Below are 11,621 nucleotides of genomic sequence, written 5' to 3' on the forward strand. Positions count from 1 at the left end.
ACTGCAGTGTAGAAGTTCCCCATACATCCTGCAGTGCAGTAACCTAATGCCTTGGAGTAGGATGACAAATTCTGTTCCGCATTTATAAATGCATATTTGCTCCTGGCATGATAAATGTTACAGTTCTGATTCAATAACACCGCGTTGTCAGTTGTACAGACACATCTGCGGTGCTCATTTTGTTCTTTAATCAACCTTTTCTAATACGATTCGGCCCCGCAAAACAAACACTGATTTTCCTCCTTTGAGTCTTGCCTTCTTACACCATCAGCAGGATAACAGTTTGTCCAGAGAGAACCTTGGAGAAAAAGAGGTGGAGAGCAAATTTGGGCGTTTCAGGCCCACGGTCAAGATAGGATTTCTTCATGTCTTGGTCATGAATAATTCACCTGGACAGAGATACACAAGAAAAAGGATGTGCCTTCAGGGACAGTGGACCCAAATAGGAAGAGCAGAGGACAAGGAAGAGGTGGTGGAGCATGGAGGAGGCGGTGAGGAAACGACCAATAATCTCTGCTCGAGAAAGAGGTCAGTTTGAGAAATCTGTATGCCCGTATGTGCATGTGTATGCGTATGTGTGTGTATACATCCGCATGAACTGTATTATAACTTGACTGGCTTTGCTATGAAATCTCTCACAGCATTACAAAGTTATTGCTCTGTACTTGTTTGAGATTTCTACTTTGTTTAGAATTCATTCCCAAACAAGCAGAGGAAGAACGTTAAAATGCATAACCGTAGAAAATAAGTCAAAGCGCTCCATATGGAAACCATCAGAGACAAAGCAGCCCGAGCCACAGACTGGTGGGTGTGCAGCACTGCTGTTTTGAGCTGAATTTGTTGCATCATTTTTGTCACTACCCTCCCTCCAACTCCTCCTCCCCCTCGCTGTCAGGCCCGGGCCCCGGACGCTACGCTCTGCCCCCTACAGTTGGATACATCAACCATGACTTCACCAAGCCCAGCAGCCCTGCATACTCCTTCCACAGCCGCATGAGCAGTGCCAGTACGTTTTTGTCATCTTAAACTGTAAATCTGTCAAAAAACAGTTAAATATCTATAATGCTGGCCTGCCTTGGCGCGGTCTTGGCACAAGAATAACGGCACTTAACTGACCTACTCAGACCTACTTTAAGTGTCTTACAGACTCTCACTTATATCTTTTATATTGCTTACATGGATTTTATTTTCTATAGTGGTCTCTGTAGACTCAAGCCCAGGACCGAGGTACCACGTTGGCGCCAAGGTAACCCGGTTTGGCCGGATGGAGACGCCATCTTACTCCATTTCAGGCAGAGGAAGACGTATCGGGAATAGGGGTAACATAAATGAAAAACATCTCAAGCAGGTTGAGCATCATCATGCATATAGACACAGCAGCTCTACTAAAATACTGGGTAATCTGTCCAAAGAGAGCAATTCAGCTGATGAAACACCTTGAGCAAACACACACACTGCCTTTAACAGTGTCTATTTCTATCTATTTAAGACAAGAGGAAGATTATGAAAAGCTTTGAAGCTGTGTCCCTCTGATGCACTATGTCTTTGATTATAACCAATCTCTCCAAACGAGTTTCCGTTTGTTTTTGTAGATGAGCAGTTCCAAACTCCTGGACCAGGGGCCTACAGCCCAGAGAGGGCTCCACCTCTCAACGCTCACCGCAGATCGCCATCTTACACCATCGGAGCCCGAACAAGATATCGCTCAATGGATGCCGTACCAGCGCCCAACAGGTGAGGGGAAGGAGGTCGGGCGGATTGTGAGTTTATACCTGAGAACTGATCCAACTGTGAAGTATTTTCAATCGTTCAATACTAGTACACCATCTTACTGCCATAAATGACACAGATGTCAAATGTGTGTTCGTCAACAGGTAAAAAACAAGCCTCAACACTGAGATTGGTTTTAAGAATGCATTAGTTTTCCATAAAAATAAAAGATCTTGCAGTGTAGCATCCACTTGTACTTACAGCAGGATTGTTGAACTTGAAAGTCGGTGACTGTTAAGGGGAAGATCGTGCTTTGGTTTAATGATGACCATCACAGTATCGTCAAAGCCTTACAGTTTGTGAAAGCGCAGTGATTTGTGGACATATTAGTCATGACACTAAGTGTCCATTTAGAACGGTTAAAAAAGCAGAGAAAACTCTGAACACCACTGATTAAACATGCGATATAACACAGAAAATGAAAGAAAAGAAAAGAAGCAGAGAACAACAGGACTCTCTGGGTTTGTGTGTGTACTTGGAGAAGTTATTCACTGTCTCTCAAACAGTGGCAGGCAGACAGATACTGTCCTGCTAAAAGGCAGTTCTCCGTCATTTCTTCCAATGAAATGTGCAGTTAGTCAGTTTTGGGCAGAAGGGGGAACTGTGGATATCACATCAATGCAACCGTCTCTGTCAAGTGTTTTCTTTAGGAAGTCACAAAGTCCTCATAAGGAGGGAGGAGGAGGGTTGATGGAGCAGTTTTGTGCAACGTAAGCATGAGTCTTTATCTCATGTAAGATTGAGACTGACATATAATCCATCAATACTACAACACTTTATTAAAGCATTTTGTCACATCCTGATTGGGTTTAGACAATAATATTATTTGCACAGGGTTATAAAATCATGGCAGGAGGTGGAAAAAAAATAAATAAAATTTTACATCGTGACCGTCAGGCGCAATTTTTATCCTCCACATACAGTTACTCTTACGACCACTAGATGTCGTATATTCTATTAGTGTAGTTAAAGGTCATATCTGCCGCATGAACAAACACGACACAGATATGTTTCGTGGAGGAGGTCTCACTCCACCATAATGTGTTGTCGTTTCAAATCATACAGCACTGCTTTTTACTTTTCGCTTGAGGTGTTGTGGGTTATGTAAAAGTGACGTAAATAAGTTTTGCGGTGTCATAGGTAATGTAAATCTAACCAGAATCTGGATTTTCCAACCTTACCCAAATTGCTTTTGCTGCCTAAATGAAACTACAGATGAGCAACAGGATGCAAGTTGAAATAACTGCTTTCACTGTCCTGCATCTTACACACCTGCAACGACTGCCTCAGCCACATCCTACTAAGCTGACTGTCGTGAATGAATGTACTTCCCCGTTTGTAAAGTAAAGAAAACACATTATCAGAAGGTACTGATAAACAGAGAGAATGTGAACAGCTTTAGATAAAAGATATTGAGTGAACTTGAATTTTTCTGCCCTCAATCTTTCAGCTACAGTCTTCCTAATCTGCTGGGCTGTCAGGTTCCTCACAAACCCTCCAGCGCCAGCTACAGCTTCTCAAGCCGTCGGACAGTCGGAGGGCCCTCTGAAGATCTCGCCGTGACTCCTGGACCGGGAAAATACAACAGCATCAACCCAGATATCTATAAACAGCGGCAACCTTCCTTCTCCATTCAGAGCCGGACTAAGAAACCCAATTATTCGTCTGCTGTTCCGGGACCAGGCGCGTACAGCCCAGAGAGGACTCATATGCACCTTCCCAGGCCCCCATCCTTCACTATGGGCATCAGACATTCCGAGTTTGTTACCCCACTTGTGGTGGATGTGATTGACTGACTATTGATGTGGATTTACATCAGTTGCCTTTTTTTATTTATTACATGATGATAAAAAAACTTTTCTTGTGACGACTCCACAAAAAGTACACAATACTGACAGTTCAGAAAAACAGAAAGATAATACAATAACAGTTTTACCCAAAAATGTGGATTGTACACTGTATAAATAATACATCTGTGCATTTCTTCATAAATAAAACAAACATCAATAAGTTTTTGCTTGCATTTTTTGTGCATTTAAAAAATCATAATATAAAAGAACAAAAGTATTTATGTCACTGCCAGCTTATGGGAAAATGGGTGTTACGGCCTCGCTTTTGGTATTGTGATTTTTGCAGGTGAACTCCAGTCGCTGCACTGGCCCAGACCCAGCAGCTCCTTAGCACACACCTGGAACAGGTAGGCCCTGCCTGGGATCAGCCCCCTCATCTCAAACTCGGTGTTCTCAATAGGGCCCAACTGAGGGAGAGAAGGATACAGGATACATTTAAATAAATAAAAAAACATCCATATCAGTGTAACTTTTGTTTACTCTGTGAGTTTAAAATAAAGAACTCTCTGAGATGCTTTCGTGTGCTGATGTAAGACAACAATTCTTTCTTTCTTCAATTGTTTGACTGATCACCGACTGATTGATTTAATTATTCAGTTCTGCTTTACATTAATGAAAACAACGTTCAGGTTGCCAGGTTAAACCTACTGGGAATACTATTATATGTAAAACACCAATATAATCAATAACAGAAAATTCAAATAAGCTACAAATCCTCTGTAAATACGTGGCTTTAAGAATATTTCATAAGGGAATTAACAACTGATAAAGTCATTACTAACAATTCATGAACTATTTATTCCCAATGACTTTTTTTATTATTTTAGAAAGGAGTGCCATAATTGTACATGAAAATGTAACACTCCTGAACCCAGAGAGCATATTTAACAAACGATTCAACTTTTAAAAGGAAAGAGAAAAGCTACAGTCACATGCTAAAATACTCTTAATTCTTGAAGCCAAAGCAGAGATATGCGTTTTAATCCAAACAACCAAATGCAATAAAAAAAAAAGGTTTAAAGGCATTATGAAACTATGCTGTTCACAGAAGGATACCACAGATTCTCACAGGGAAGTTCTGAAACTTTTGAGGTTGACTGAAGAATCTAGGTGTTTTTTTTTTACTTCTGCATATCTATTGAGGTGTCAAATGTGAATGTCAACACTTTTGTCCAGTGTGTATTGATGAGGATTTTTTCTTACATTGACAGACTTTGGAGTGTCCCTATGCTCCCACTTGTACTGTATGCGGTACTTCAGCGGGAAGATGTCAAGGCTTGTCCATGTAGGGGGAGGAGACCATTTCACCAACAAGTTTTTAATATTTTGAGGAAAAACCCGGACATCGACGGGAGGATCTGGTTTCACTGCAGACAGATTTGAAGATGGAATTTTAGATAAAAACGGACAAGTCTTTACAATATGAACTACATTGTCGTGTAAAGCAAAGCTGTAAAACTTTATTACTTCGTGATCAGTTACCCTATAAACTTATAACTTCGCTTTATAATTAAATCGGATCATACGAAATTCTAATTCTCACCTATATCCTCCAACATAAAACTTGTCAGATGAGAGCTGCTTCCACCAGGGTGAACTGCAGTGACGTTGATGACATAGTCTGTGAGAAGTTTCAGGTTGGGCAGTTGGCAATGCCAAAGCTGAAATAAAGTGCGATGCAGTGAGAATGTGTTTCATCTGTCTGTCATCTTGTCTATCCATTATTGGCATACTTCTCTGTGTGTTTAAAAAAAAATAAAAAACATCCAATAGCGTTACAAAAGTGGCAAAAGTTGGACTATACTTAATAGAGGGGGGATTCCCACTTGAACTGCTTGTAATTTGAATATTTATTTATGAAAAACTGTTATATTTAACTGTTTTCCAGTTGTCTCTCGTTGGCTCACAAAACACAAAGCTTCGAACTGATCTGTGGTCTGTTACAATCTCCCCAAACCAAATAAGTAAATGAATCATGTGAGAGGGGAATTTCTTTTCAAGACTCAGCAGGTCTATTCAACGCTGTTGTTTTTGGATGACAATTAGAGCTTAAATCCTCCTGACTTTAACATAATGTTTACTGTAAATGAGTAATGTCTGCTTTGTTCCATGCCCCTTTTGGAGATCCCTGACGCAAAAATTGAATAAACCTGTACCTGTTCAGAGGATGATGAAGGCGCAGATAAAGAGCCAGGTGGGATGAGATGGCAAGGCTTGGTGCTCGCCTCTCTGTGTCTCTCACTGTGAAACAAAAGGAATGGCATATGAAGAAAAAGGAAAATCTTCAAGACATTTGCTGAAAGGGGTCAGATTTACCTGTACGTGGCGATATAGTGCGTTGGGGGGGACGGGGAAGGTTCAGGCCAAGAGCAGAATGTCACATTTGGGTAGATGGAGCACCAGCAGTGCACTGAGGGAGTTGATGGAGGATCTGGTAGGAGAAATTACATTTAATCATCCACAGAACTTACATTTGTTTGTTTCAACATCAAGGTGATAATTTAATACTATTTTCCCGCTTAGTTGTTTCAATTGTGCAGTGTATTTATTGGTCTAATCTATCCCTCTTGTCTTTTAACCCTAGCAATTGAATGCATAACCCAAGATCTCACTAATTCTAACCCCAAAACGGGTGTTAAAATTGCTTTGTCCAGCACTTTGGTCCCCACAAGACGTTAGTGGTTTACTGATCACATGCTTACAGTTAAACCCCCCCACTCCTCCACGGAGCTGTGGAAACAGAGCATATTTCACTCAGACTGGTACTCACCCCCTAACGTTGCAGTCGCTCTCAGCAGCTCAAGCGCGTCACTTTGCAGAGCACACAGGAAGGGAGCAACGGTGATAAACACACTGACAAACATAGCTGCTGTACGTGCTTCGGAGGACTTATTAACCCAAACTAGCTTGTCTAAACACTTTGATAAGTGTTACAGCAAACTCTCACTTGTGCAGATTAAAGCCTTAAAGACTCTGCTGTCCCCCTTTTCTCTGTGTTATGGTCTACTCCCCTCCACACGTCAAAGTTCAGAGATAACGGTGTGAGCTTGGCCTGGCAGCAGCTCCTCTGCGTGTGCTCAAGCGGCAGCTCATCAGCATTTTAAACAGCACATTGGTCAAAATGAAAGAGGAACAGGGACTGTGGCTTATAACAGGAAAACCTCTTTCAAAAAGAACCTTTTTGCACCACACACACTGCTGATGTGTCAGGTTTCATAAGTAAAGAGTATGTGTCAAACTCACTTTATTGGATTACTCATATTTACAATTTAAGATTTTTCGGCAGAGGACTCACATGACACAGGGATTAAGTTTATCAAGACTAAAACAAATCAGGGAGGTTTAATTAAATGGTAAACAGCCAAGAAAGCCCCTGACATCACCCATGTGTGCTTTCAGGTACTCTCCTTGGCTTGTTTTGTGCTCTCGACCACCATCTGGTGCATATATGAGGCAACTACAACCGTAATTAATTCATGTGCATCAAAGGGAGTTTATGGTCAGATTCAAGGCACACTGCAGTGGAAATCTTATCCTTCTCTAGTGTCCAGTTTCATGCCATCTGTACATACACTGTGCAGTCTTTCAGACATTTTCTCGATTGTCTCTGTGAGGCCACAATAGCTTCTTTGAGCTCCACGCAGAGAGGGTAGTGCTGTGGAGGTGCCAGCCCACTGTTGGAGTGCCATCTTTATGCATGCTAATGCTGTGAATTCCCCCGCTGGAGGTTCGCAGAGAGGTGAAGGCCTTGCTGATCCAGCTGTTTTTTGCTTCTTGTAGATCACTAGCCAAGACTCCCTTTTGATGCTCCAACTCCTGTACGAGAATAGCACAGATATGAGGAAAATGATGCATTTTTTCCCCCTCCTTGTGTGTGTTTGGATTTTCAGTCGTTGCTTGTAGATATCAAAGTGCATGTTTGTGAAAGAGAATTCTAAACTTGTGAGGTTTGGCCAGCTTTTACAGGTGCTTTTACATGTTCAGGCCTTACCTGGATCTTGCATTTGGCCTCCACCACTTGCAGTTTGGTCTGGGCCAACTCCTGTTCCAGCTCCCTGATCTGAGCCCTGAGGGACTCCTTCTCCTGATCCTCCCTCTTCTGATCTGCCTGTGTCGGGCCTCCTTTGTTCTCCTCCAGGCCTTGTTCAGTCACCCCTCGTCCTTCCGTTTCTGCCGCTGTTTCTGAGTTATGATCGGCAGTGATTGATTCTGCAATGTGTTGGCAGCGGGAGCAAGCCTGTATCATACTCTGTAAGATGCATAGAGAGAGTAAGAAGCAGAAAAAGAGACAGATGAAATGTCCATTGGTGGCCATTGGTTTTTCAATAATTTCTAAAATCCTTGTTTTATGATACTTTACTGTCTTAGACAATAAACAACCACCTGCTGTTGTATGTGTTAAAGTGCTAAAAATTGGGACGTTTTAGAAAGGGCTGAACCAACAATGGCATCTAAGATGAAGTATGGTAGAGGTAAAAGCAGAGATAAAAGCAAGATCGATGACAGTAGAGAGCTGCACTTACCGCGAGTGAATCTAACTCCTCTCTGTGGGCGGCCTGCTGTCTCTCCAGGCGCAGAGTCAGTTGAGAGCAGATCTTAAAGTAAGAGCATCTGATTTTAAGCAAAGAGCCCTCTTATCAAGTCTACGTCACACTCCTATTCCTTATAATGGCAGCAGCCAGTTTTTTAATTCCTATCACACCAACAATGCCATCAATTCACTGTACCTGTTTGTAGTCTTCAATGATTCCAGATGACCTTTTGATCTCCTGCTCAGTCTTCTCCAGCTCCCTCCGAAACACCTCCTTCAGCTATAAAGAAGTGGACATTTCTTTACTCACACATGCCTGCAATTAAATTTCAACAGCCAGATTTACTGTAAGGAGCTAACATGAAGATATTTATTGTTACCATGGCAGCTTCCTCCTCTTTCACTCTTTTGTCTTCTTCTGTGGCCAGAAGTCGATGTCGGGTATGTAGAAGGTCTTTGGTCAGCTCGTCCACTCTGTCTTCGGCCTGCAAAAACACAGCGCCAATTACTACTCAGAATATCATTCTATGATAATTTGCCTATTTGCAAGGCCAGAATGTAAATGGTGTCAGTTAAGCTCCAAAATTTGGATTTTGAAGAAAAATATCAGCTTATTGTAAATAAATGTGCAACACTAATTCCATTAAGTTGGGATGCTGTGTTAAATGTATATTTAAACAGAACGCAATGATTACACAATCTTATAAACCAATATTGTATTCCACAAGCATAGACTTTGAATGTTGCATCATCCACAGTATAAAATATCATCAGGATTCAGAGAATCTGGAGAAAATCAACATTGGATGCCAGTGATCTTTAAACCCTCAGACAGCATGACATGATTCTGTCATGGAAATTACTGCATGGGCACGGGAACCCTTCCAGAAATCATCGTCTATGAACACAGTTCCTTCGGCTATCAACAATCCAGGTTACAGCTCTATCATGCAAAGACAAAGTCATATGTGAACATGATCCAGAAACAATATCAGAAATAGACTAAGCCAAAGTGGAAAACTGTTCTATGGTGTGACAGATCAACATTTAAGTTTTTCTTTGAAAGTCATGGCTACTCTGTCCACTGGACTAAAGAGGAGAGAGACCATCCAGCTTGTTATCAAGACTCAGTTCAAACATATATCGTCATATCATACAGTTTGCTCATCTTTTTGGTGGACCCTCCACGCTTCTTGTTTTTTAATGAAAAAAAGTCATCGATAGTACCTTGTCCAGAGCATTCCTCAGAGCGATCTTGCTCGTGATCAGTCTGTGGGCCAGGTTGTCATTTTCCTGCTCCAGGCGGAGGCTGGCCTGCAGAAGGCGATCGTTTTCCCTCTGCAAACAACAGAAAAATATTTCAGGTTCTGCAGGGGAAAAAAATGGAAATTGAGTCACTTAACAAGAAGAGGAAAACAGGAGGGATATCAGACCAAGTATTTGTCCAAAGGGTCTTCCTCCTCGTCATCCATTATCTGAAGCCGGCTTTCCCCAAGTTTTGCTTTCTTTGTTGGGACCTGAGGGGAGACAGACAGGGCTTACGAGTAACGTGGGAAAAAAAAAAAAAACGTAATATCTAAGCTGAAGAAAGCTATCTCTCCCAGACAGATTTGCAGGATGTAGCATTAGGCTGACAAATGAAAAACAGGCCACAGAAGGTGATGGGGATAAATCAAGGATAAGATAAAGATAAAGCTGGGTATATGGGGGAAATGCTAATGTGAGACACATGAATAAAGGAGAGAAGAGACTTCTACAAAGCATGAAATGGATTGCCATATCTCAAATATCTAAAATGAACAATCAGAATGAATTTCACTGTATCTTAAATCAAAAATCTCTCGAAGAAGAATGTGCTTTGTGTTAGGCTCGGGCTTGCAGTTGCCAATCAGCAATAGCTCATGCAAGGAATGCAGAAAAACCTTAAACAGAAGCAATGTTCATTCTTTTTCAAGCAAATCCAAAAGTCATTTAGAGAAAGTATATAGTACTCATTGTGCCAAATTCAAAATTGCAAAACAATTTTGGTGAAAGTCAGCATTACAATAGTGGTCTTCTGCAATAAATACGTTAAAAGTCTAAAGTGAATGTACTTTAGATTAGGAACACAGCTTTATTTTCCCACTTCAGTGGAAAACAAAGTGCAATATTTTCTCTGGAATTTAGGGATTCAAGAGGTACGAAGTAGCATAAAATTGAAATATTCTGGTTGCCATAATACAAAGCTGATAAATTACACTAATTGGGTAAGTCTACCGTTTTTTGTTTTGTACGTTCTTGAGTGAATCCATGCAGCAGACAGCCTTACTGTGAATGTAGGTCCGGTTTCAGCCACCAGACAGGCAAGGATCTCCTCCTCTGTCATCTGGTCCATAACGTTGGCATCACAGGCCATAGCCATGGACATTTCTTCCATCATGTTAACCAGATATGCAGACGCTAGGGGCTGCCCCACTCACACTCACACACAAACGGTCACAGCGTTTCAACGCAAAGCCTCTAATTCAAACCAGTGGGGCCAAGAATATCCACCTGCAGATACTCAAGTCCCCTCCTGAGTGATTTCAGAAGGATGCAGTTGGCTTGTTTGTACATGCAGCGGCAAAAGGTCGGTACAGCATGTGGGCAAAAATATCAGGAAATATCAGGATAAAGTCCAAGTCCTTGTCTGGAAAAAACAAGGAAACTGTCTATAGTCCAAAGGTGAGCAACAGAGCGAAATACCTAAACAGTGTAAGGACACCTAACAAGCAGCAGCCTCTTCCACAGTGTCAGGTGAAGCACAGTAGTGTAGTGTGTGTTATAGGTGTTTGGAGAGCAACAGGTTCAGCAGGGTTTATATGCGACCTGAAAGAGTGTGAAAGAAAGGCAGCGCTGACCACACCCACAATTGTGCTTGCATTTCTTATCACCTCACCTGTCTTGTTCCCTGAAACACACACAAACATTAACACCTGTTTGTGATGTCACACATAAAAAAAAAAGGACACCATTTTTAAAAGTTCAAGGCAGCTGGTTGATTCCGATTCATATGGTGATAATGAGCAGATGTGTTGACTTTTTTTTCCGTTCACTTTCATTTTCAGCCTTTTTTCTTTCCCTCACACTCACGCAGATGCTGTGTAAACCTGACAGACCTGTCACCTCAACGCTGCTTGTGCATGTAAGGAGTAAATCGGGTGGTATTTGTGATATGTCACCCCGGGGTGTTGGTGCTGCAGCTCTATTATTGTCATGGGCTGAGCAGTCTGACAGAGAGGCAAACGAGTCCAGCAGGTAAAGCACCAAATACCAAAGCACAAAGGCAGGATGACAACGATGATTCTGCACCTCCGCCAGTAATTGTCGCCCACTTTTTCTTGTGTATTCCCAGCCATCACTTTCATGTGATGATGCAGTTTCTCTTAATATTTTCCCGCAGCTGTGAAATCAGTCAATCAGGTTTTTTTTCTTCTTCCCATATCTGATGA

General features: G+C 41.7%; 3 protein-coding genes across 3 annotated transcripts; 1 reads left to right on the forward strand and 2 right to left on the reverse strand.

The window, feature by feature from the left end:
• The first annotated feature begins 479 nt into the window (after positions 1-479).
• odf3l2a (outer dense fiber of sperm tails 3-like 2a) lies at positions 480-3,566 on the forward strand. Its single transcript, XM_075448658.1, has 5 exons — positions 480-528; positions 896-1,006; positions 1,197-1,319; positions 1,593-1,734; positions 3,221-3,566. The coding sequence occupies exons 1-5, from the start codon at positions 480-482 to the stop codon at positions 3,564-3,566; spliced, it is 771 nt and encodes a 256-aa protein (XP_075304773.1).
• A 9-nt stretch (positions 3,567-3,575) lies between these two features.
• Positions 3,576-6,712, reverse strand: ebi3 (Epstein-Barr virus induced 3). The gene is made up of 6 exons (XM_075448416.1): positions 6,391-6,712; positions 5,937-6,051; positions 5,777-5,861; positions 5,164-5,281; positions 4,824-4,987; positions 3,576-4,027 (listed from the first exon to the last, which is right to left on the reverse strand). Exons 1-6 carry the CDS (start codon positions 6,482-6,484, stop codon positions 3,872-3,874), a joined length of 732 nt encoding a protein of 243 aa, XP_075304531.1. The 5' UTR covers positions 6,485-6,712; the 3' UTR covers positions 3,576-3,871.
• Positions 6,713-6,854: 142 nt separating this feature from the next.
• LOC142366510 (rab GTPase-activating protein 1-like) lies at positions 6,855-10,945 on the reverse strand. Its single transcript, XM_075448414.1, has 8 exons — positions 10,460-10,945; positions 9,585-9,668; positions 9,379-9,489; positions 8,532-8,636; positions 8,348-8,431; positions 8,144-8,215; positions 7,612-7,869; positions 6,855-7,436 (listed from the first exon to the last, which is right to left on the reverse strand). The coding sequence occupies exons 1-8, from the start codon at positions 10,568-10,570 to the stop codon at positions 7,206-7,208; spliced, it is 1,056 nt and encodes a 351-aa protein (XP_075304529.1). The 5' UTR covers positions 10,571-10,945; the 3' UTR covers positions 6,855-7,205.
• Positions 10,946-11,621: the final 676 nt, after the last annotated feature.

This window comes from Odontesthes bonariensis, chromosome 17 (genome assembly GCF_027942865.1).
Source record: "Odontesthes bonariensis isolate fOdoBon6 chromosome 17, fOdoBon6.hap1, whole genome shotgun sequence".
NCBI lineage: Eukaryota > Metazoa > Chordata > Actinopteri > Atheriniformes > Atherinopsidae > Odontesthes > Odontesthes bonariensis.